General features: G+C 35.0%; 2 protein-coding genes and 1 long non-coding RNA gene across 3 annotated transcripts; 1 reads left to right on the top strand and 2 right to left on the bottom strand.

Moving 5' to 3' along the window:
• Positions 1–6,532: 6,532 nt before the first annotated feature.
• LOC113075024 (C-type lectin domain family 4 member C-like) lies at positions 6,533–14,009 on the bottom strand. Its single transcript, XM_026247738.1, has 5 exons — positions 13,708–14,009; positions 12,952–13,182; positions 7,042–7,169; positions 6,828–6,943; positions 6,533–6,714 (listed from the first exon to the last, which is right to left on the bottom strand). The coding sequence occupies exons 1-5, from the start codon at positions 13,865–13,867 to the stop codon at positions 6,555–6,557; spliced, it is 795 nt and encodes a 264-aa protein (XP_026103523.1). The 5' UTR covers positions 13,868–14,009; the 3' UTR covers positions 6,533–6,554.
• Positions 7,754–8,940, top strand: LOC113075026 (uncharacterized). The gene is made up of 2 exons (XR_003280875.1): positions 7,754–8,056; positions 8,494–8,940. It is a non-coding gene; the product is annotated as an uncharacterized LOC113075026 (long non-coding RNA).
• A 3,883-nt stretch (positions 14,010–17,892) lies between the features above and the next one.
• Positions 17,893–19,752, bottom strand: LOC113075025 (C-type lectin domain family 4 member C-like). Its single transcript, XM_026247740.1, has 3 exons — positions 19,651–19,752; positions 19,434–19,546; positions 17,893–19,337 (listed from the first exon to the last, which is right to left on the bottom strand). Exons 1-3 carry the CDS (start codon positions 19,741–19,743, stop codon positions 19,163–19,165), a joined length of 381 nt encoding a protein of 126 aa, XP_026103525.1. The 5' UTR covers positions 19,744–19,752; the 3' UTR covers positions 17,893–19,162.
• Positions 19,753–25,800: the final 6,048 nt, after the last annotated feature.

The following is a 25,800-nucleotide window of genomic DNA, read 5'->3' as shown; positions in this document are numbered from 1 at the left end:
GGAAGTTGTGATAGCCTTTCCTTCCCTATTGGGATGTATGTCCAAATGAAACAAGAAACAAGAAAATAAAAAATGTATGAAAGGACTTGATTTGGTTCATTGTGAGTTGATTGGTTGGTTGGATTGTTTGCTGTTGCTTTGATCTCATGTGAATGACAGGTTATTGATGCCAGCAAATGAAATTGGGTCAGAGATCGCTGATTGTACCCAACCTAAAAAGTCTCTGCATCCATCTAAAAGGCCCTGTTTACATGAACTCAGGTATTTTCTGCAAACCGCAGCTTTATCTATGCAGTGTTAATTTTGACACGAAATTTTAATTTAGTTTTAGTCTTAGTCTTTTGACTATAATTCTTTTTAGTTTTAGTCAAGTTTTAGTCATCTGATTTGTTTTAATTTTAGTCTTATTTTAGTCGGCTAAAATTGCTTGGTATTTTAGTCGACTAAAATAAGACTAAAATCAATAACAGATTTACTAGACAATTTTTTACAGCTGGTATAGGAAACAAACTTAACCAAAATATATAAAACACAAATTCAACTTTATTTCAACACAACTGTGTCTTTATTTCGATTCAAAAGCTTTTATGCAGCAACAAACACTGTCATGATAATGTAAACAATAACTAGCTGCCAATTGACCATCAATAAAAGAAAAATAAAGTTAGGTTCAGGACCTTAAAGTTTACAGCTGAGCTGAACAATAAGTGCATACATTTAAAGTAAATATTTAATAAGTTGGCAGCTAGGTGGATAAAAAAAGTAACAAGATTTTATAAGGTATTCATTTGTCTAGCAATATTGTATGTTTTAAATACTACAATATTGCTAGATTTGTATGTAGATTTGTATGTATAATGATAGGATGTGAACATTCATGTTTCACATGATTAATATAGAAATATTTGTGATATTGTCAACAAGTAGAACATTATAAAATATACTAAACATTAGTATTAATCAAATGTATTTATCATGATATTACGTATTAGTATTGTGCTCGCATCTAATTTGAAGAAGGGGCTATTTTACAGTACTTTTCAGTTCGTAATATTTAATGCTACAACATCTACGCACTGCACTATTCCAATTTTGCTTAGCTCAATAAACAAAAGAACATCGTTGTAAAATTACATTTGAGAAAATGTCCGAGTGGCTCGTCTGTAAATGTCTTTTCAAATTGGTTGTGTTCTTGCCACGAATGAGCGCTCTGCGTGCTTTACACTTTGTTTTGTTTTGTTCGTCGTCAAACGTGAAGTGAGCTGTGGACATTTTGTCGCTCTTTTAGACAGTAGGGACTTTAAGCAACAGCTGCGAATGGAACGGCTACAGCGACCGGAAGTTTGCCGTCACACCGCTGTAGCCAAGAACGTAAAAGTCACTAAGCAACGGTAAAACAGAACAGCGCAACGCAGCATTAATTCATTTATTGAGATCCAAAAAAATATATAATTTAAAAAAGCAAGAGAAGGATTGCTTTTGGCGTTAAATGACAATCTTTTGTCAGAAGAGGAGTTTTTAATATTGTATGATGTAAATAAGTCTAAAAACATAACATTTATTTACCTAACCTCTCACGTTGTAGCGACTCTGGCAAATCAGCTGTTCTCCTGTAGTAGACCGTTAAATTAGAACGTCACTGGTGATTGGTTCTCTTCTCTCATGTAGTCTGTTCTGTTTTGCCGGTTCTTTTGCTCATTCCTCGCATCTCTCCCGTCTGCTGATTTGATTTTCGTCACAGTCTATTTTCGTCTCGTCCTTTATTCGTTGACGATAATGTCAATCAATTTAGTCATAGTTTTAGTCTCCATCAGTGCCTTCTATTTTAGTTTTCGTTTCGTTTTCGTCAGCAAAAATATATTCGTGACGAAAATAATGATGAAAATATTTAGTCAACGAAATTAACACTGTATCTATGTGGTTTGGCCCTTAGTCCACAAGCAAACGCAGCACCAGGTCACTGAAACCATATATTTTCAAAAGCTTTTGCCAGAGTTAAGATTTTCAAAAACTCTGGTTGCAGTGTTATCGTGTAGACAGCGAAACCGGAGACTTGTGACGAGGCTTGTAATGAAGCAATGCGCTGATAAGCCTGGAAACTTTTTCAGGCTTCTGATTGGCCAACATGACTTTACTGTTTAGATTATATCACCACCTGTTGCCTTGGCATGCTCTTGACAGTGCTTCATAGCATGCTTTTGTTTTTGTTTTTAATGGAAGAAGGACATGGCCTAAAGCTTGATGACCAGAGGCATATTAAATTGTGGATAAAGGCTATTAACCACTCCTCTGGGTGTGTGTTCGCGGTGTGTGTGTGTTCACTGCTGTGTGGGTGCACTTTGTATGGGTTAAACGCAGACCATGAATTGGTCACCATAGGCTGTATGTCAAGTCACTTTTTTCACACTAAGGTTTGTCACCTTCCATTGTCAGTTGCGCTTGTTCTGGTTGTGTGTCCTCAATCTAGTATCAGACTCAATCGAGTCTGAGGAGGAGGGAGCATTAGAAGCAACTCTCCAATATTTTGAATTTGTACTGCAGTACCCATTTCAAAAGCTTGCTGTCAATATTACATACTGTGCCTTTCATATCTTATATTTAAATTAGTCTACAAATTCGATAGAAATGACTGGATTTTCATAAACATTCCTCTACAGGTCACCACAATCTTAAATGACCAAGTCATTCACAATTGGCAAATGTTTAGAAGGACACACAGCAGTTTCAAACACAACATCACACATCAAAAGATCCTACTTGTGACATATTGCTATTGTTCAAGGACAACATCAGATGCAGACACAACAGTTCCATAATTAAGTTAATATTAAGGAACATGTATTTAGTCACTTTCAAAGCCAAAGCAGAATAAGGAGTTTCACTTCTCAGAACAACACCCAGCAGTGGTGTTTTATTCTTTGTGTAGGAGTATTTTTAAATGAATTGATTGACTAAATAATTGAATGACTGTGTCCCCCCTAAAGTTTGAGGGGACTGCCATTTGTAGTGGCATCCGAAATTATGTTGAAATTATTGAGTGCACTCATTCAGTCCCATAATCCACCAAAATGTTTTTAGCAAACTTAAAACCCATGTACACTCTAAAGCTAGCCAAAAGATGTGCCACTTTGCATTTTTTTCTTTCCTTTTGATACTTTTTGCCAAAAAAGAGCAAAATTAATGTTTATTTAAAACACTTCCCCAATTAGTACGTCTCTACTTCTAGTGCTTATTGTACATAATATTAACTTAATTCACTAAGCGAGCCCTCCGTCTGAATCTACAGCTTAAAGACTCCCTCCTTTTTTAACAATTTTTTTTTATAAAAAATAAAAATAAATTACATGGACAAATATGTTATTGCCATATATACACATACATAAACACACACACACACACATATACTGTAAGCATACACACATAAGGTCAAAAGTTTACATACACAAGATTTAAATTATATATATATATATATATATATATATATATATATATATATATATATATATATATATATATATATTAATTTTTCATTATTTATTTTATCTTGTATGTGTGTGTACATGTGTGTATGTGTGGGTGCATATTTGTACTATGACTGCAGTCAGCAGAAGAACACACATCAGCACTAAACACACTACAGCGGCTCTAGAGCTTCTGATTATCATTAAATCACTACCCAAAGATGGCTGATAAAGACAAATGTTTTCTTACTTTAGATTGGGGACCTATGCCCAAAATTAACTACATTCTGTGAAGCCACAAGTCACATTACATGCAACTCTCAAGGAAGCTAAAAATAAAACATTTTGAAATGACTTCTATTTGTGATTTTTAAACTCTGCATGAAATAAAAAAAAAAGTATGCCATTTGTTTTGTTTGTGTACATTGCTAGTCTTGACGTGAACAATAAAATTAATGCAAGTTAATCCACTGAAGAAAGAAAAAAAGATTGTTTCAAAAAGAACATTTGATTGACAGCTTGGGCAGAATACCCTTAACCACTCCACTCCTACCGTTAGTTTACCACGAGTGAGAGACAGACATGTCTCATCAGACACTGCTGCTGTTCTGAAACACTGTGGCATTGGTTCATGACCAACTTCCTGATTATGATGTACAGTGCATCGTGGTAAATGAGCTTTTAATAGATGAACATTGAGAGAACATATATGAGTGAGGAATCAGGTTAGAAATTATCCATAAAACAGTCCTAAAATAGCATGAAAGGAGCACAACAAACTCACTGGAGCTGCATTGGAGCTTCATTTTCTCTATTAGTCTGTATATTTAATCATGTCAATCCTCTCTAAGGCAGGTCACAGTGAGTTTTGCTCTTGGACATTACTTAGTTGTGCTATTTAAGAGATCCGATGTAGTGTAGAGTGACACATCATCTTTAATGACAGGAAATACATTAGAGTAATATGCAAAACAGCATGATAAAGGTACGGTAAATAAAGGTGAAGCAGTCTGGAGTTTAACTTTCAAAGAAGCAGACATCTTATTCATGGTAAGTCACTTACAAGTGAGGCTTTTAAATAATTATACAGGTCCTTCTCAAAAAATTAGCATATTGTGAAAAAGTTCATTATTTTCCATAATGTAATGATAAAAATTAAACTTTCATATATTTTATATTCATTGCACACCAACGGAAACATTTCAGGTCTTTATTGTTTTAATACTGATGATTTTGGCATACAGCTCATGAAAACCCCAAATTCTTATATCAAAAATTAGCATATTTCATCCGACCAATAAAAGAAAAGTGTTTTTAATACAAAAAAAAGTCAACCTTCAAATAATTATGTTCAGTTATGCACTCAATACTTGGTCGGGAATCCTTTTGCAGAAATGACTGCTTCAATGTGACGTGGCATGGAGGCAATCAGCCTGTGGCACTGCTGAGGTGTGATGGAGTCCCAGGATGCTTCGATAGAGGCCTTAAGCTCATACAGAGTGTTGGTTCTTGCGTCTCTCAACTTTCTCTTCACAATATCCCACAGATTCTCTATGGGGTTCAGGTCAGGAGAGTTGGCAGGCCAGATGAGCACAGTAATACCATGGTCAGTAAACCATTTACCATTGCATATTAATCCTGTGGCATCGCTGCTTCTATAATAGCTGAGAGCCTTAAGTATACAATACAGTATAAAGTACAGGTTTGCTGTGATTACTTCTATAATACAGTGTTATATTAAAATTTTTGGTCATTTAGCCTAGTATGATTAATTTAGCTTGTTTTAAACTTTTTTTAATTCTAACTTATGTCCATCAGTATTCTTTGCAATAAAACCATTTCTAATATTTAACTCCCCATAAAAGCAAAAATCACGTTTAAAATCATTAATTATACAACATTGAATGAAACAGCATGAAGAGAATAAGGATAAGGATAAGAATAAGAATGCACAATGTTATTTGATTAGCTGTGCTTATAATATACAATTTAACTCCATAAATGTCTTAACTTTTAAAAGTTCATCTCAGTTGTCTTGTCTGCATCATCTCTACATTGCCGATAGTATTTGACACTTATTTGCAGGGACTATTGAGAGGCTCCACGATCCACTATTGTCACCTTATCATCTTTATGTGTATAGTGCTTTATACAATAATGCTTGTCAAACAGGAAAATACTTTATCAATTCTTTGTCAATACATTGCTGTAAAAAAAATAAAAAAAATAAAAAGGTCTGTTGGAGTGAATGGAGATGATAGATCTCTCTCTCTGTCAACCAACTCGTTAATTTGCATAATTAACTAACTCTCATTAGAGTATTAGTAGTTTGTTAGGTTAGGGTTAGTAGGAAAGTTGACATGTACTTGCAAAGTTACTTATTGTCAAAAAAAAACATAGTCTGACACTGTTTCAGTTTGCACTTTTCCATGATGAGTTTATTGTCATGGTTGTTGAATTGATTTCATTATTCACTTCAGGTGTGTGTGCGTGTATGTTCTACAACACTGTTCTAGAATGTTTTTTAGGGGACCATCAAAATAGTTTTAGCTGATATTAAGTCTGATGATACTCTAATGATTGGTAGTTGACATGAACTTGCAAAGTCATTTACAGTTAATAGAATGTCTACAGTGGACTGTCAAAATAAAGCGAAGTTACCCAAAAGTGTTTTTTTTTTTTTTTTCAGGTAACTGCCAAAGCCACATTTCTCATTTATGTTTACTAAAATAAGAACACAACAACAATTAATAAAATCTTAACCAAAATTAAAAAAGGCAAAAGAACCAGGAATATAAAATTAAAACAAATACAAAAAAAAAAAAAAAAAAAAAAAAAAAACATATATGCTATAAAAATAGCATATTAATGATGTTAAAATAACAGTGTGCTAGATCTACATTCTGCTTCAAAGGTAATGCTTCAGGAGCCAGAATGGACAGCCCTGCTTTAGATGATAATCATTATGAATGTTTTTTACTGTTACAATTAGATCACCAAAAATTAATAAATTAATAATAATAATAATAATAATAATAATAATAATTAATAATAATAATAATAATAATAATAATAATAATGAATATGATGTTCCTATTGCTTTATGAGAGGTAAAATATTCTTCTCACAGATCCACTGATGAGCAGCATTACATGTAACATCAAGCCACCCTTTTAATTGAGGATCCTTTGTTAAATAAGTCACAACACAGTTCTCTTGTTCTTTTCCATTTGGCTCTCCTGACGCCCAGAAGCTGAAAATACAGATCAAGATTAGATGTTCAGTGCTGCTTTCTGTGTGATATGATACTGACTGTGAAAATCATTTATAATAGAAGGTAATCAGTTCAATTCAGTGATTTCTCACCCAGAGGTCCTGTCTTTCAGTGTGCTGCCATCAACCCATTTCCATGTGTCCTCCACTTCACTGTCAGTCAGACCAATCCAGAATTCTCTTTTATCAGTAATCTTCTTTACAAAATCCTAAACAGATTGCATGTTTATGTCATAAACTGACTATATACATTTCTCTGACCATCTCTCACTTAACACCAGAAACACACACAGTAACACTCACTCACATTTTCCACGCTGGTGTTTATGATGATCAGATCTGCTCCTCTCTTCTGACAGTCTTGTCTGCTCTTAGTCCAGTTCCTTGTCTCATTGGACATGTAGTAAAAACTGGATTGATAGTAAATCCATCCATCTGAAAACAACAAATTTTACTATTTGCACTTATTTTTTGTAATATAGTATATACTTCATAAATAATTGCGGTCTATGGAGTGGACCTGATTTACATTACACTGCTGGTTACATATATATATATATATATATATATATATATATATATATATATATATATATATATATATATATATATATATATGACAAATCAAATTTTAAATCTTGAATCTATTCCCATTTACACTCAACTAGAAGTCTTCTCAAGTTCAAAGATCTAGCTGAACATGACGTGCATAATTTTCATAATTTTTATTTAATATATTATTTCTAACACTAACTCAAGACAGAGGTGGAGCTGACTGCTATATATTTGGGTCTGAGCGCCATTTTTCAGAATGTTTTTCCTTCAGCAATGAATATCATCTTACAGAGCCCGAGAAGCTCCTATTCACCTTATTTTCCATGGCAACAACGGTGCCGCCATTGCGCTCGTTTTGTCATCTTACTTCCGGCTGAGGGACCGGATGTAACGTACCTAAGCTAGTGGCTGGCTAGATAACAGATCGCAGAACGAAGATAAGTATGATATATGCTCAGTTAGGGGCTGCATAACAATTGTATAAAAAAAAAAAACAATTGCACCAACGATGTAGCGAACACATTTTGACGCGGTCGGAGTGTTGTGGTGCACTTTACAATTTACACCCACCACCTAAAGAAGAGAAGCACCTGAGGAAATGGATGACGGCGCTAAATTTGAAGCGCCCACCCAAGCGCTCTTATGTGTGTTTGTACCATTTCATGGACGGGAAGGCGACTGACGAACACCCTTACCCCGAGAAATGGCTCGACTACGATGTCCCGTTAAAGAGGTCACGCCGGGGATGAAAAGGTTGTCAGATTCGGGTAAGCTAACCTTAACTAGCTATGTGTTTGCTCGCCTAACGTTAGATTTATGGAGTCCGTTCTATGAATACATTTATGATCAGTAACAGGCAGTTAACAAAGACCACGAATTTTCCATGATTACCATTGTCCACCTATTTATTTAATATTTACGGTAGTACAAGATATTATTGTACATTACAATAGCTCACATTATTCCTGCTACAGAGATTGCAGGTGATAGCAGGCCAGCTAGCTTCATTTCTCATTAAGATACTGACCTACGTTTGAACACTACAGTTAACAGTGTGTATACTGTTTTGTCTCTAATGCATCTCTCTCTTTCTCTCTCACACACACACAAACACACACACACTTCTAAGTTCGGGTCACATAATATATTAATTCTCATGATATATTGTAAGTACTAATGTAAAAATGTTGAATTATTTCCACAGATGTATCGATGACCGCCAGTGATGCAGTGGACAACTGTGACAGTGATCAGATCCACATGCCCCTGATCTTGCTTAAAGTCACCAGAAGTTACCTGCTGTGATAGTTATTTTTTATGAACCTTTACAAAGTCACCAGAAGTTGCCTGCTGTAATAGATATTTTTATGAACCTTTACAGTGTCACCTGACATTACCTGCTGTAAATAGTTTTTATTTATCTTAATTTGATCTTTTTTTTTTCATCTTTAATCTCTGATTTGAAGGAATAAGTCATGTCAAGTTTGCAAGTTAATTCCATCTTGTTTTATTACATATGGAAATTAAATGGTGAAATTTTATAGGTTGGTCAGTAGGAGGTGTCTCTTGCTTCCTGGAAACAACAAACACTGATCAACACATCACAAATGATTTTATACAACTTATATTAAATTATCCATGTTCTAAAAAACAAATCACAGTCTGTCTCTTGTTTAACACAACTGATTTAAAACAACTTATTTCATATAGTTAGTCTTCACCCACACCCTCTACATCCGATCCCAATTACCTAATATCCTATCCTTAACCTAATTATTCTCATTCCTGTTTATTTACAAAGCTGCAACTATCTTGTGGAAAGCAGCAGGTCGCCTGCCTGAAACTCATCTGACACGAGGAAGCATACACTTAAAATAAAAGGTTTGTAGTCTAGCTACAGTCTTGGCTCAGAATCGCTGATTGTATGGCACATGTAACTTGCTGTGATGGATCCCAGATGAGCAGCTTACAGATCCTCAGCCCTGTACAGAACATGGCAAACCTAAAATACATTTCAAAGATTTTACAGTTGTCTTATTTCAGAATCATTCATTATTATTACACTTGACACTTACCTACATTATTCATTGATTAGACTTAATGTACACCTACCAAATCTTACCTTTACCTTACCTTTTGCATATACACTGTGCAGAATTAAGAGGCAAGCTGATTTTCTGATCATATTTTTTGGTAAAATTTACCAATTCCAAACCAAACCAATCTTAACTATTAATTTTGCATTTAATCTTTTATAAGTGATATATCATCTTTTTTTGGCTTGTTTAATCTGTAAATTAAATCTGCCTAATAATTATGCATACCTGGATTTAAGGCGTTTTTCACTTCCAAGTTCCAGCCTCCTCCTTTTCTAATGTGTAACTGATAAACGTTCACTTACCTTACTCCACTGTACAATTAAGTTATTAGAAAAAAATACTTAGTCTGATGATGGTCATCAAACACGTTATTATACTTTTAAACATTTATAACTTCGTGTATATTAACATCACACTCACACACACACAAAACTAACCAGCACCGTGCTGAGAGGTTTAGACGGCTCGACTGGCTGGTTGCACGTTCAATTTTAAAAAGACGAAAAAACCTTCGCTGTGTAACAGTACATACAGGTTTACCCACTGTCTCACTATGTAAATACTGGTAAGCCTCGGTACATTTTTTTTAAAATCATTTTTCCTTGCTGCTCCATCAACTCCTCCTGACAGGGCAGTTAAATATATAGGTTAACTCTGGCCACTTCTTCATATCGTCTAACATTACCCACGTTAACAGCGTCGATGGATGGGACCATTTGAGACCATTTGATCGTCATAAGACGTTTTCATCGTGCTCCCAATTTATAACATAACGTTCTTTGTCATTTCGCCACAGTTATAGCTAGCTATAAACAATCTTACAACTACTAAACTAGTAACCGGATGTGCCGTTATCGGTTTAGCGGAAGTCGGATGACAAAATGCGGAAATGCGAAGTATTAAAAGTGGGCGGGGCGGAATAAGGTGAATAGGAGAAAAAAAAAAAAATCCATGCCAACAGATTTGCATTCTGTCCCCTCAGTTTATAAACCATACTCACAAATTCTTAAACTGTTCCATCAGTTTAACAAATCATGCCCATGGATTAATAAACTGTACCCACTAATTTCTAATCCGTGCGCTCAGATTTTGTAAACTGTACCTTCGGTTTTCGAATCCGTACCCACAAATTCATATTTCAGTGTTTTTTTAATTAAAGCTCATTCTAAATGTATAATAATATATAATAATAGAAATAATAATAAAATAGTTATTTTTATTATTATAACTTAAATGTACAGGCTAAATAAATTGTTGCACTTAAGACAGTAAAATATTTGTCATAAAGTAATTCATGAATGCTATGGTACTTTTTATTTTTACCTTCACTCGAAACTTTTTTTTGAAAAGTGTGGTTTACAAAATCTGTAGGCACAATTTGTTAAACCGTGGGAACAGTTCACGAGTCCACACTTACATATAATTAGCTGAGGTATGGTATGCGTATTTGGCGTGCTGTCCGGGGAAGGGCTCCGAGCTCGGGAATGGCCTGAACCTAGAGTACCCCCCTTCCCCGTCTAATTATAAAGAAACTTGAAGTGAGGAGATGGGGTGGAGGAGGGATGCTGATAAACCGTCAATGGATAGAGGTTTATCAGCATAGAGGATAGATTGTGAGGATAGATTGTGGTCCACCTGTGTTGATTACGCTAGGTTGATTAAGTATCTGATGCGCTCCTCCCAAATCTTGTTACGAGAACATCATTTAAAAAAATGTGAGTACGGCATGGATTGTTTTTTTGTTTTTTGTTCTTGTACATATAACTTCTTGGGCTCTGTATCATCTCCTCACTGGACTCCGAAGCAAGATTCTCTGCCTTCAGCATGCTGCCCTGAGAAGACGCTATGGCAGCGGAAGATTGCTAGAAGAATTCCCCTGTGCTATCCAGCATCTATTAGAGCAAATATCCCAGTGAGGTTGGTGCAAATGCCGTGCTGTGAGTGTAGTTCATGTAGATAGGTGCGGTGATGCCCACGCAGAAACTGCGCTCAACAGAACGGAATGCTATCACTGAGATCATGAATCTCGCCCATCTCCGCTCACAGAATGCCTTCATGAAGGCAGCCCCGCTCCCCCGTTTCTCCCCTCTCAGCTAGCTTCCCCTCTCAGCTAGCTCGGAGAAGAAACAGAGGAGTCACAGGGCTGAGCAACCAGCTTTAGTGATCTCACACCCGTACAGGTCCTTCGTCCTCACTCTCTACAATGTGTGATCTTTTTAGACGGATCAGAGGAGAATGCTGTCATTGATGATTCCACATCGCTGACAGCTTCAGATTTAAGTGCTTTGTTTGTCTGGGATTCTGGGCTTGGTCCAGCAGAATTTATATTGGTGATATCTGTGTTGCTGACGGCTAGTCTACTTTCACCTGATATTATAACTTGGATATCCCTGCACTGCAAGGAATATGTCTGCTTAATCTACCTATCCCTTTTTAAGAGGAAGGTCGTGTTATGTGGTCCTCAGCCTAAATGTCTTACCTCTCATTATTAGTTCATTCTTACAGGAGTCCCCAGTATGCACAATCTGTGACTGGGCTCGGAGAGCATCTTCGTTCTGCACTTGCTTGTAGCATGGCTGGATTGGATGCATTCACCATTGTGTGTTAATGCAATTGTAGAGACCGTTCAAAAGGGAATTATCTGGTTACTTGCGTAAACTCAGTTCCCTGAGAAAGGGGAAGTAGAATTGTGTAGGCCCGTCCGTGCTATAAAGCTGCATGCAAGTCTATTACTGTCACTTCAGTCAAAAGATTCTGATGAAATGGCACTCAGTTCCACCCATTTTGGCGGGTTGAAACACCATTGGTTCATACAGCTACAGTTTCAGAGTTTCCCCATAGCATGTTGATGAAAAGCTTGTTCCCTTATCTCAGGGAACCTAGGTTACTGTAAGTAACCGGAGTGTTTCAAAACATAGTTATAATAATGTAATGTAATTCGTTTTTAGGTCTGTGTAGGCTGATAGCTCTTTTTTATTCTATATTTATTCTAAACACCAGGAGACATGTGAATACACAGCAAATGTGTGACAGAGTAAATATTTTATCAGTGTAATAAAGCAGTGTTTATTTTTATACTTTATAATCACAAAGAAAATCATGTTATATTGCTGCTGTATATAGTGTGTGTTATTTTAAGTTTAGTGTCTAGAGACACGTGTAGTGTTTTAAGATGTCAAACTTTCTGTCTTTGTACAGTATAATAACTGGGTGAAATGAATTCATTGTAGTTGTTGTGTCCCAGTAGACAATATGACAAAAATGTTTATCAAACCAGATATTTTTAAAGAATTAGGGTCCTCCCGGGTTAATTCAGTAAAAGCACATTTAAAACCCTGAGCTACTAATATCAGTCCTGACCTGTGTACAAAGCACTCATAAAAGTTTTAGACCCAAACCCGCTTGGGACGGACCTCAGGTTTTCAGATCTAGGTGGACCCATGAAGACATCTATACACAACCACTTCAAACTTCTAACATAATGTATGGTTTACTCCAAATATATATAATGTACACTACAAGTCACTGAGACCATAACCAGACAAAATATTATGAGTATTTACCAGGAATTGAAAGTTGATTCAACACATTTCTGTTCTTTATTATAAGCTGGTCTCTTTCTTCTGTGAGGTTGGTGTTGTTGGTCAGTAGCTGGTGTATCTTTTCTGTGTAGTTTGTGTTCTTTGTATGGATGTGGACACACAGCACTATGACTGCAGTCAGCAGAAGAACACACAGAAGCACCAAACACACTACAGCTGCTCTGGAGATTCTGGTTTTCACTGAATCACTTCCTGATGATGACAGACAAATGATTCTTAACGTCAGCAAAGTGAAAGTGTGTTTGTACCTGTGTGTTGAGCTGTTAGTTTTTTAGTTTAGTTTTTTTCCCTTGATGTGTCTGTCCATTTCCTGTGTTCCTGTGTTTATGTTGGCATAAACAGGCTGAGACATTTTTTTTTTTTTTTTAGATGACCTCGATCATGTACAGTAAATGGGGAAGGTATTTTTAACACCACACTATATATTTCTGTGTAGTTTTTGTTATTTATTTATTTATTTATTTATTTATTCATTTATTAATGATTTGAACAGACAGGAAGATACAAGAAACTGATGCTGAAAGAAATAATTTCAGATATCAGATCAGATCAGACCATCCTAATTGAGTATAATAGCATCAGAAGAACACAGCAGCAATAAACAAACTGGAGCTTCTGCTCTTCACACAATCTCACATCCTGAACACTACAGACAAGATGTTAAAAGACTAAACATGCAAACCTTGGTGTTTTTATCAAATAAATTAATGTGATTACCTGTGTGCTGAAGTGGTTGGGTTGTGTTCGTTTCTTTCTTGAAGTCACAATCTCTCACACAATCTACACTCTCATAGATATCCACGGTCATCTCCACTCTATCTTTGTTCTTTCCCTCAAACTCAGTCCCAATGACATTGTTATAAATATCTTCAGACATTTCTGCTCTTTAAACATTAAGCATTAAATTATTTAGTTCCTTGTTCATGTGTAGTTGTGTTTAAGTAGTCAGTAGTCAGTAGTCACGTCTTCTTTTTAAAGCTAGTTGAAAACAAGTTTGTGGTCAGTGTGTGTAATCATATGACATCAGATCCTCAAAGTCAATAAGTATGAGATGGAAGTTGTGATAGCCTTTCCTTCCCTATTGTGATGTACGTCCAAATGAAACAGCTTCTTAAACAAGAAAATAAAAAAATTAAAAAGACTTGATTTTGTTCATAGTGAGTTGATTTGATGGTTGGATAGTTTGGTTTTTCTGTTGCTTTGATCTCATGTGAATGACAGGATATAGATGCCAGCAAATTATTTAAAAATGGAAGAAGGACATGGCCTAAAGCTTGATGACCAGAGGCATATTGAAACATGGATAAAGGCTATTAAGGCTTGTCATCTTCCAATGTCAGTTATGCTTGTTCTTGTTGTGTGTCCTCAATAAAGTATCAGACTCAAATGATTCTGAGGAGGAGGGGGCAGGAGAAACAACTCTCCAATATTTTGAATTTGGACTGCAGTACCCATTTGAAAAGCTTGCTGTCAATATTACATACTGTGCATTTAATATCGTATATTAAAATTAGTCTACAAAATCGATAGAAACACTGAAGGATTTGATGTTCATAAACATTCCTCTACAGGTCACCACAATCTTAAATGGCCAAGTCATTCTCAATTGGCAACTGTTTAGAAGGACACACAGCAGTTTCAAACACAACATCACACATCAAAAGATCCTACTTCTGACATATTGCTATTGTTCAAGGACAACATCAGATGCAGACACAACAGTTCCTTAATTAAGTTAATATTGAGGAACATGTATTTTTTTTGTTTTATGAATTGATTGACTAAATAATTTAATGACTGTATCCCCCGTAAAGTTTGAGGGGACTGTCATTTGTAGTGGTGTCTGAAATGATGTTGGAATTATTGAGTGCACTCATTCAGTCCCATATGAATCTAGTTCTAATAGAGCCCTCTGCAATGCCATTCTTGAGGTAAATGCGAGCCCATCGTCTGAATCCACAGCTTAAAGACGCCCTCCTTTTCAATAAAACAAAATAAATCAAAATTAAATGTGGACAAATATGTTATTGCCATACATACACATACATACACACACACACACACACACACACACACACACACACACACACATACTGTACATAAGGTCAAAAGTTTACATACACCTTGAAGATTCTAACAATTTTTTTACTTATTAATAATAATTAATTATTTTTTTATTTAGTACTGATCTGAATCTGGGGCCCATTTCACAAAGGAGGTTAAGTGAAAACTCTGAGTATATTAACCCTGAAATGAGGGAAACTTTAGGTTTTCTGTTTCAGAATGGGAGGTTTGTCAAACCCGAGAAAGCAGGGTAAGTCAAGCCCGTTTCTGAAAGAGAGCTAACCTATACTCAGTTACTGTAGTAACTTACTCTATGAACCTAACCTAGTCAGGAGCAGGTTTTCTTCAATAAACCCAGAGTTTCTTTCGGTCTCCCCCTTATATAAATATAAAATAAAGATAGATTTCTATATAAGAAAATGATATAAGATAACTTAGTCTTGTTTCCTGGGGGGGAATTAAGTGAATACTTATATGTATGCATTTAAAACAGATCATTTTTATTTCCATTGTATTGAATTATGAATACTAATGTAGATTTATGTATTCAAACAAGATAATTTTATTTGTTATTTACTGAAGTTAGATCATTGCAGAATAACAACAAAGCAAAAAACATGAGTAACTTTACGTCATGCACGTTTACTACTACTAATAGTAATTCCTTACATTTAAATGTTTAAATATCAAAACGAACCAAGGATGTTTTTATATCACTATTTCTGAAGGAAGAGTGCATGTTATATGCCTGATAATGCAGCGTTTGTGAGCTTAGCTCTGCTTTGTTTACAGCTGTTACTGGGGAAACCTCTATTTCTCGTGCTTAAAAGCATCTCCTGCTGGCAAATAATTAATTAGCATTTTCATTAAGTCCACCTGATTTACGCAGCAAACATATTTTGTTTGTTATCAAAAAATATCTACTCTAGAGGGACATGGCTGTTGTTATTGATTATATTTAGAAGTCTACCGGAAGTTAATTTAGGGCCACAAAAGCGCGCTTGCGCAGTAATGTTTGTTCATGTTGTTGCCATTGAAACCTCCTATAGTTGTGTCGCCTCTACTGCCGCAACCTCATGAAAAAAAAAAAATATCATTCCCTGTTGTCACTTCAAGCTCTTGCTGGATCTGCTCCTCAGATATCAATGAGAGCCTGTACTTCCTTAACAGAACAGGAAACACCCATTGGTTTGTTGTTTAAAAAAAGGTCCGCTTTGCTGTGCATCTAGCAGGTCTAGTGTCTTGTGTCGCAAGGTCAGTGGCCCAGGTAGTGGCGATTCGGTACAAATTATAAATGAATAATTTCATAATAAGTTAATTTCACTTATGTCACAGAATACTTTAAGATATTTCTGGTTGATTGAAAAACTTCTTGAGTCCCATTTTGCACATTTGAGCTGAATGATGAAATCACGGAATTCAATGATGAACTGCCTTTAACTGTCATTTTGCATTATTGACACACTGTTTTCCCAATTAATGTTGTTCAGTTGCTTTGACACCTTCTTTTTAGACTGTGTCTTAAGACTAACTAACAATTAACCAAGTGGTAATCAGTCTTACTTTTTGGATTCAAAATTAGACCATTCATCATTTTTAGGTTACTGATTTCGAAAAGTTATGAACAGTCTTGCAGCAAAAAAAAAAAAAAAAATAGATAGGTTAACTTCTAAGACTAGCTTAAGCAGTTTATGCAACTGGCATGACATGAAATGGGTGTCTGACAAAGGAGATATTTAGAATGCGCAGTTGTGGGTTGTACTCTATGAACAAGGTTGAGAAACACTGCTTTAGATGATGACCAATTATTTCAAAAGTTCTTTACTGGTGAGCTTTGAAACTGTCCAAAATATGTGTGATGTTCCTATGGCAATATGAGTTCTAAAATCCTCTCCTCGCAGATCCACTGAAAATCTCTATTACAAGAAACATCCAAGCCCCCATAACCTGAAAATACAGATCAGCATTAGATTTTCAGTGCTGCTTTCTGTGTGATGCTGACTGTGAGAATAATTTATTAGATAATAATCAATTCAATCAAATCAATTTTTGTTTATGATGATCAAATCTGCTCCTCTCTCTGTACAGTATCTTCTGCTCTTAGTCCAGCTCCTTGTCTCATTGGAAATATAATAAAAACTGAACTTAACCAGCTCAGCTGTTAGCTTTTACACTCATCGCTCTGTAACCTATACTCATACAGTAGATTATATACACTCAATGTTACACAAACCACAACCTAACTTAAAAATGTCATTCTTTAAAAAAAATGTCTTCTGTATAAACCTGTTTGTTTTTATTTATTTTTTCAATGTGGAAGTAAGCTAACTTTTATGACATAGAAAAGAATACAAATAAGGAATACAGCAGGTAAATGGTAAAACAATTTGCTTTACAGACCAGTTTGTTTATAATTACAAAAATACATCTAAATAGTATAAGAAATACCAGTTTGTAATATCAAGCAGCATAAAGAGCTGTTTTGTAATTAGTGGAAGCGGATGACACCAGAAGCCGGAGACATTTAGCTTACAAATATTTAAAAAGCAAGTGGATACAGCTGTTCTGTAGTTTCTGATTTTCACTGAATCACTTCCTGAAGAATAAACATGCTGTTATTCTCTTTATTTACCCACTTAACACAGCACATATCAGTTCAGAGCATCAAAACTAGGTGAATTATTAAAATCAGTACCTGCGAGTACAGATGATTTTCCTTGCATTGAGTATTTTCCACTTGTACTTATAATGGCATTGACATAGATAGTTTTAGTGTTTTCATCATCTTCTCTGTACATCTTATCAGTTTTTCAATTTTTTCAATTTTTTCAAAAGTTTTGGTGTTGTCAAGATGTTGACAAACTAACACTGGATTCTGTCCTGGAGTGGACTGTGTTGAGTTCCAATGTGTTTGTGTGGCCAGTATTTTGAAATAAAGGAATTATAACTAACTGCAGAAGCACTTTTTTCTACTATGTGGATTGGGTTCATTTTAATGAGATGTAAATGTATATTAAGACATAATTATGTATTGTCCTCATTCATTATGAGCGTGTACAATTTGAAAGTGGCTGCTGCTGGAAAACAAATCCTAAACATCTTTTGGTGTTTGTAGTGCAGTTCAATCATATGAAATCAAATTAAAAAGTTGCTAGAGGAATGTTTACATCAGTGACCATGTTGCAGCAATAAGAGCTCTCAATGTAAAAACAACTGTGTGGGTCATAAGGTGGTTACACACATTGTGTTTCTGCTTACACTGCAGGATTAAGTAATGTCAGGCATTCGCGTTGAAAAGTATGAAAGTAAACTGTGAAAAGTATTTTGAAATTGAATTGTGAAATGTAATCTGATGTGTATGTTAATATATTAAATATTTAAAATATATTTAAAGCAAAACCATAGGTAACTATGCAAAGGAACTAGAGAGATCTCTTCTAAATCATTTCCTTCTGTTATTATTATTATTATTTTTTTGATTATAGAAAAATGTGATGTGTTTTACCTTAACCAAAATGAGTATACTGTAACATACTTGTCTCACACTTTGAAACCATGAAAAATACTTACAAACAAAACCTGAGATAAATTGAACTTCAAAGAAACTTCAACACAGTGCAGAAGTACATTGGACGTGTTTGCCCTTCTCTACAGTGTCGATTTAATTATTTTTAATGGGATTTAAATGCAATTAAGATAAATTAAAAAAATGAATACAAACCAAATCCTGTAATTAATTAATACAAATGCCGCAGTCTTAACTCCTGTTTAACACCTTTGTTTTATTCAAACTTGTTGTAAGTACTGGAGTGTTTCACAGTGACTGGTGATCTATAACTGGATAATGTACAAAAAATAAATTAAGTCTGCAAATCTCACGTATAAATTGGTAAACTCTTACGTTCACTTACAAAGCATTTGTGGTTGAATGAAAAACACTTCTGGAGTCCCATTTTGCACATTATGCATTTAGGACATGAAATGGTAGTCAAAATGTGCAATTGTGGGTGACTTCTAGAAACAAGGTTGAGAAACATTTTTAAATAATAACCAATTATTAAAAAAAGTTTTGATTGTTGAACTTGTGACAGAAAGGTGTGTGATGTTCCTATGGCAGAATGAACTGTGAAATTCTCTTCTCACAGATCCATTGATAAGGTTTATTACATGCAACATCAAGCCACCCTACTAAATTACCCCACTCTGGTGGAGGCACAGCTACAGTCACAACACAGTCCTCATCATATTGTTGGTTTCCATTTGGCTCTCCTTGCGCCCAGAAGCTGAAACAACAGATCAGAATTTGATGTTCAGTGCTGTTTTCTGTGTGATATGATACTGACTGTGAGAATAATTAGTTTAATTCAGTAATTTCTCACCCAGAGGTGAGAACATGTGTGGTGTTATCAACCCATTTCCATGTGCCCTCCACTTCTCTGTCAGTCAGGCCAATATAAAATATACCATTACCAGACATGTTGTGAATGAAATCCTGAGCAGATAAAAAGGTAGCACATTTATATCAAAAATAGACACATTTCATCTAACCATAACACATTCATCTTCTACACACTGTAAACACAATCTCTCACTCACTTGTTCCTCTTTGTTGTTAATGATGATCAGATCTGCTCCTCTCTCTCTACAGTATCTTCTGCTCTCAGTCCAGTTCTTCTTCTCTTTGGACATGTAGTAAAAACTGGACTGATAGCAGGTCCAATTAACTGTTAACAGAACCAGTTCAGCTGTTAGCTTTTTAATCCCATTCACACTCACCATTTTGTGTAATGAATGTGTGAGACTAATGTACAAAGCTACGGTAAAAAAAATATTGCACCAGTTTGTTTATAATTACAACAGTAAATTAAATATGGTAAGAAACACCAGTTTATCAAGCAACTAAAAAAGCTGTTACAGCTAAAATAAGTGGAAGCAAATGACACTAGAAACTAATTCTTAAAAATGGAAATTAAAAATAAGGTGGAAAGCAAATAACTACACAGAGTAAAGAAACTTTACCACAGATCCGAAGTTCACTGGTCAGGTTTGTGATCTTGAGTATTAGTTGTTCTCTCTCATTGATCAGGTTTGTGTTCTTGAGTGTTAGCTGCTCTCTCTCATTGATCAGGTTTGTGTTCTTGAGTGTTAGCTGCTCTCTCTCATTGGTCAAGTTTTCATTCTTGGATATGAGCTGTTGTCTCTCTTGAGTGAGTGTGACACACAGCACTATGACTGCAGTCAGCAGAAGAACACACAGCAGCACCAAACACACTACAGCTGTTCTGTAGTTTCTGATCCTCACTGAATCACTTCCTGAAGAACAAACATACTGTTATTCTCTTTATCTATACACTTAACACAGCACAACATCAGTTCAGAGCATCAAAACTAGGTGAATTATTAATATCAGGACCTGTGAGTTCAGATGGTTTTCCATGCGTTGAGTCTTTTCCAGTTTTACCTCTTATGATGTCATTTTTATAGATGTTATCAGTGCTTATTATTATCAGTTTTACGCATAGATTTTATTTTATGCTTTTTAGACTTTCTGAAGTAACACTAGTGTCTCTCCTGGAGTGGACTGTGGTGTGTTCCTCATCTGTGTTTTTATGTTGCCAGTATTTATGCTGACTGTAAATACAACTTACCACAGAAGTACACTGGATTTGTTTCCCCTTCTCTACAGTGTGGATTTAGTTCATTTTAATGTGATTTAAATACATATATAAACAAAGATAAAGTCATTTATTGTATTTATGTTTAAATTCATCAGGGGCTTGTACTTTTTGACAGTGTTGCTGCTGGAAATCTTTCATTTGCTGCTACATCAGCAGTCCAGAGCGGTGATCAGTTTACAGTTTTAACTGTGGCTACATATACATGTTTTCAAAAGGGATCCTCAAGACATGTTTAGCTATATAGGACTTCACTGATTTCCTAGCGATAAGAAGAGGGAAAAAAAATGGGAAGATGCATGTGGACGAATAAAACATCCTAAAGACGCGCTTTTTTCATTCCACTTCAGCCCTGATGCCTTTGAGGTTTTTAGTGGACCACAGCTACTGAAACACCTTACTAACAGCTGAGACAAGAAACACGGCCGCTGGAGGAGTTTCTGAGCGCGGATTTCCCTTGAGATTTGGGGCGTTTAGACCACTTGTGGGGAAAAATCGATGGTACGGCATTTGGTTTAAGCCTATACTTATATCCATCACCACCTGTAAGCTCTTTCAGTAGCTGTAGTCATCATATCAGTATTTTATGATGACTACAGCTACTGAAGTCATCATAAAATGATGACTTCGGAGTTGTGTATTCCGACTTGTATTGCAGTTTAAAAAAGCAACAGGTAGAGGCAGTAGCTCACAGAGTGTAACTATTTTACGTCATCAGAATAATGCAGCCCCCCATAGTCCAAAATATGTATTCAACTATGTGATTTAAAAAAAATAACATATCTTTCGTGGGTTTTCTATTACATATTTCAATAAGAGACATAATTCATGGTATATTAAGCGATACATGTCTTAATACCCGGGGGATCCCTTTAAGAAGTGTGAGTTATTTCATGATTTCCAAGGAGCTAAACTTTTTCAACAGAACTGCTGTCAGTAACTGTTTCAGGTTTGTCAAATCCTAACCATCTTTTGGTTTCTGTTGCATTCCAATTAAATTCAATTTAATTAAAAAAACTATATTTTGTGGTATATTTTTCACAGTTTTGTAAATGCTTGTTTTAAGGGTATTTAGAGATTTATACTGAAAAAACAAAAGTTAAAATACTGATTAGGCAGTGTAAAAAAAAAAAAAAAAAAAAATATATATATATATATATATATATATATATATATATATATATACATACATACATACATACATATATATATATATATATATATATATATATATATATATATATATATATATATATATATATATATATATATATATATATATATATTACATTCTTTCTGTTATATTCTATAATAATATTGATATGGTTTTAAATTATACAAATAAATGCATGATTAATTAACATTGATAAGTAGCTGAATATGAAGCATGTTTTTGATGTATTAAAGTACTGTAAATTGTGAAAAGTGTTTTGTAATTGAACTATGAAATATTATCTGATGTGTACAGGTTTGTTAGTATATGTATGACATGCAATAGGTTATATTTTGTCTCAGGGTTTCCTGTTGTGACAGGCTTCTAAAATGATTATTATATTTAAATCAAAACCATTGGCAGCCGTGAAGTGGAACTAAAGAGATCTGTTCTCCATCCATTTCTTCTTCAGTGTTTTTTTTTTGTTTTGTTTTGTTTTGTTTTTTTTGTTTTTTTGTGATCTAATCAGGTTGATACTTTTATTACTGCTATGCCAACATACTTTTGCCTTTTACCCCTAAGAGCAACATTAAGTTAAACTGTATTTGTATTTCTTAAGTGCAGTTCCAGTTTTGAAGGCTATTTGCACTTACTGTAAACATTATTTACTAATTTTACTTTTCTTTGCACTGAATAGTGGCAGTGCTCTCATTATGATGTTTGCATTGTAATAACTATGTCACTGAACATGTGAACGAAACGTTTGCCTTGTTTCTTTTATCTTGCAGATGTTTTTTTGTTGGAGTGTCCATTATTTTGCATTGTAACAGTACATCTAACATACTTTTCTCACACACTATTTTCTTTCATTAGAAATGAATACAAACCAAACCCTGGGATGAATTAATATTAATAATAATGCATCCTTAACTCCTGTTCAACACCTTTGTTTTATTCAAACCTGTTTTAAGTACTGGAGTGTTTCGAAGAGACTGGTGATGTATAACTGGATAATATACAAATAATAAATGAAGAATGAAATCTCACTCATAAATTGGAAAACTGGCGTTTACTCAGGAAGCATTTCTGGTTGAATGAAACACACTTCTGGAGACCCATTTTGGCATATTATGTATTTTGGACATGAAATTGGAGTCTGACAAAAAGGAGACATTCAAAATGTCAGATATGAAGACTAATGTTTCATAACCCTAATACAATGAAAGTGTGTGTGTTTGTACCTGTGTGTTGAGGTGTTTGTCTGTTGTTGTTTTTTTCTCTTGATGTGTCTGTCTATTTCCTGTGTTCTTTACGTTGGCATAAACAGGTTCAGACATTTTTGTTCAAATGACCTCAGTCATGTACAACATTTTTTTTTTTTAAATACCACATACTTTCTGTTTTTATCATTATTATTTATTTATTTATTTCTGATTTGAACAGATACTCAGATGCACCTGACCTCATCTGAGGTTTGCTTCACTGATGAAGGGCAAACAATAAACTGATGCTGTGCTGCAGTTATGTTTAAGAAATCATTTCAGATATCAGATTTGTGAACATCGTAACTGAGTATAACAGCATTAGAAGAAAACAGCAGCACCGAACAAACTGGAGCTTCTGCTCTTCATACAATCTCACACCCTGAACACCACAGACAAGATGTTAAAAGACTGAACATGTGCAAACGGTGGTGTTTTTATCAAATAAATTAATGTGATTACCTGTGTTCTGAAGTGGTTGGGGTGTCTTCATCTCTGCCCTGAATGCACGACCTCTCACACAATGAACAATCTCATAGTTAACCACTGTCATCTCCTCTCTATCTTTGATCATTTTTTCAAACTCAGTCCCAATGACATCGTCATAAATATCATCAGACATTTCTGCTCTTTAACCATCAAACATTAAATGATTTAGTTCCTTGTTCCTGTGTAGTTGTGTTCAAGTTGTCAGGACACGTCTTCTTTTTAAAGCTAGATGAAAACAAGCTTGTGGTCTGTGTGTGTGATCATGTGACAGTTGAAATGTATTAAATGGAAGTTATTGTAGTCTTTACTTCCCTAATGTGATGTATGTTCAAATGCAACTGCTTCTTAAACAAGACATTTCTCACTTCTCATGTGTAGCGAATCAGCTCAAAGGGGAAATATGAATAATCAATCATAACAAGTTATGAGTAATTATAAATATTTAGATCCACTCTAAGCATTAAGTTGACCTCTCAGTGTCAACTCTCTGTCAATTCTAAGAACATTGATTTCCTGTTTAAGGAAAATAGCTTTCTTACTGTACAATACTACTCAGAGCATGTGGCAAAAATCTGCATGATTGGGGACTTCATTTATGAGCAAACAATGAACAACCTCAAGTGTGATACAAATAAGACTTTATTTACTACATAAACACTTAAACTAGTCACACACACAAACATACATACAGTTGGCATAGGAAGAAGGGTTAAAGCTTAAACAATAAAGAAAAGAGAATTAAAGAACATGAGGAAATCATACAATTTGATATTCAGCAGATCTACAGCCTGAAGGAAACATCAGTTTCTTAGTTCAAACACACCTTTGTAAAAGGTGCATATGATACTTAATGTTTCAATTAATAAGGCTAAGTTTGATTCTTGCACATCTCGCCTGTTTGATAAAGAGTCCTGATGCACTTTGGGGCTCCGGTTGGTCTCTGCTGAGGTGACTTAATGAGAAAGACCAGTCTGAATCGGAGGATCTTGATGAATGGAAAGTCGAGGCCCGAAGGCCTGGCACAAGCTTAGCGTGGTTCTGAGAGCTCTAAGCTCAGCATCTTCTCCTGGAATTCCTGAATCTAAAAGAACTAGCCTGATCTGGTGATCAGTGATCTATGTAGGGAGATGATGTCACACCCTCAGGATTTAAGTGAGCAGATGAAGAATGCTACCTTTTGAGGGCAAGTTTTACAACTCTGTCACTAGTACGGTATGGTGTCTTGCATATGAAATTAGATTGGAGGAAATTAAGAAAAGAGTCTTTAAGATTTTTATAAAACTAATTTGTTGCATAAGTATCAACATACAATATACACTCTCATTTAAATCATGAAAATATGAACTTATAGATACCAAACATCATATAGATGAGGTTATATTAAATAGTGATCTATCAAAAGCATGCATAAAGCATATGCAATACACAAAACGCAATATACAAGAACAGCTACAGCATACACAATGCCCTAAAGTATATGTGTGTTCATTCAAAGAATTGTATTAATTAAAGAAGAGTCCCTTTTTATCTGCATTGTGTGTTTGTTTTTGAGACTTGAGTTAAGAGTTGCTTTGCCACATTCCTGGAAGAAATAATCTAGTGCTATCAGATAGTGTGCCTTTGGTTGCTATGGAACCAGAGGCCTGTTCTGCCTTTTTTGAGGTGATACATAGTTACATTTTGGGGAAAGGGTCCCATAGAACCTTTTTTTAGATGAAGGGACGTTATATTATTTGTTAAATATAACAAATAGTTGTGTGTATGATTGGTCCAAAATGCTACAACGTGAATGACAGGTTGCCCCCATCCACACGCCAGTAAATTCTGCATCCAGAACACTCACATGCTGTGCGTCTCTCTCCTGTTGGGTATGCACCTCCCGCCCTAAGATTCATCTCTAAGCAGTTGATGTTATATATTTAATTTTTTTTTTTATTATTGGATTCTTATTGTTACACGATCCTCCAATCGGTTCTTGTATCACAAATCATTTGATTCAGATCAGGAAGTTAGAGCGGGTTTGCGGGATGGTCTATAAACCTAACAGGGTGGAATGGGCAACTAACAGGGTGGAAATTCTAACAGAATAAATATCATTTAGTGTATATAGCAAATACATATAGTCATCTGAACAGACTTATTATAAAATGTTATTATTATTATTTTT

The sequence above is a fragment of the Carassius auratus genome, unplaced genomic scaffold (assembly GCF_003368295.1).
Source record: "Carassius auratus strain Wakin unplaced genomic scaffold, ASM336829v1 scaf_tig00016277, whole genome shotgun sequence".
In the NCBI taxonomy this organism is placed as follows: domain Eukaryota; kingdom Metazoa; phylum Chordata; class Actinopteri; order Cypriniformes; family Cyprinidae; genus Carassius; species Carassius auratus.
The sequence above is the reverse complement of the archived record's forward strand: the minus strand, read 5'-3'. Positions and strand labels throughout refer to the sequence as shown.

Bases quoted from the DNA above. Each gene is read 5' to 3' on its own strand.
- LOC113075024 (XM_026247738.1), bottom strand. From the start codon at position 13,867: ATGTCTGAAGATATTTATAACAATGTCATTGGGACTGAGTTTGAGGGA. The intron at 7,170-12,951 runs GTAAATACTCAT...TGTTGTTTTCAG, and splicing joins GAATCAACTTTCAATTCCTG to ATGGATGGATTTACTATCAA. The intron at 6,944-7,041 runs GTGAGTGAGTGT...CAATCTGTTTAG, and splicing joins TAAACACCAGCGTGGAAAAT to GATTTTGTAAAGAAGATTAC.
- LOC113075025 (XM_026247740.1), bottom strand. From the start codon at position 19,743: ATGTCCAAAGAGAAGAAGAACTGGACTGAGAGCAGAAGATACTGTAGA. The intron at 19,547-19,650 runs GTGAGTGAGAGA...TTATCTGCTCAG, and splicing joins TTAACAACAAAGAGGAACAA to GATTTCATTCACAACATGTC. The intron at 19,338-19,433 runs GTGAGAAATTAC...CTGTTGTTTCAG, and splicing joins ACACATGTTCTCACCTCTGG to CTTCTGGGCGCAAGGAGAGC.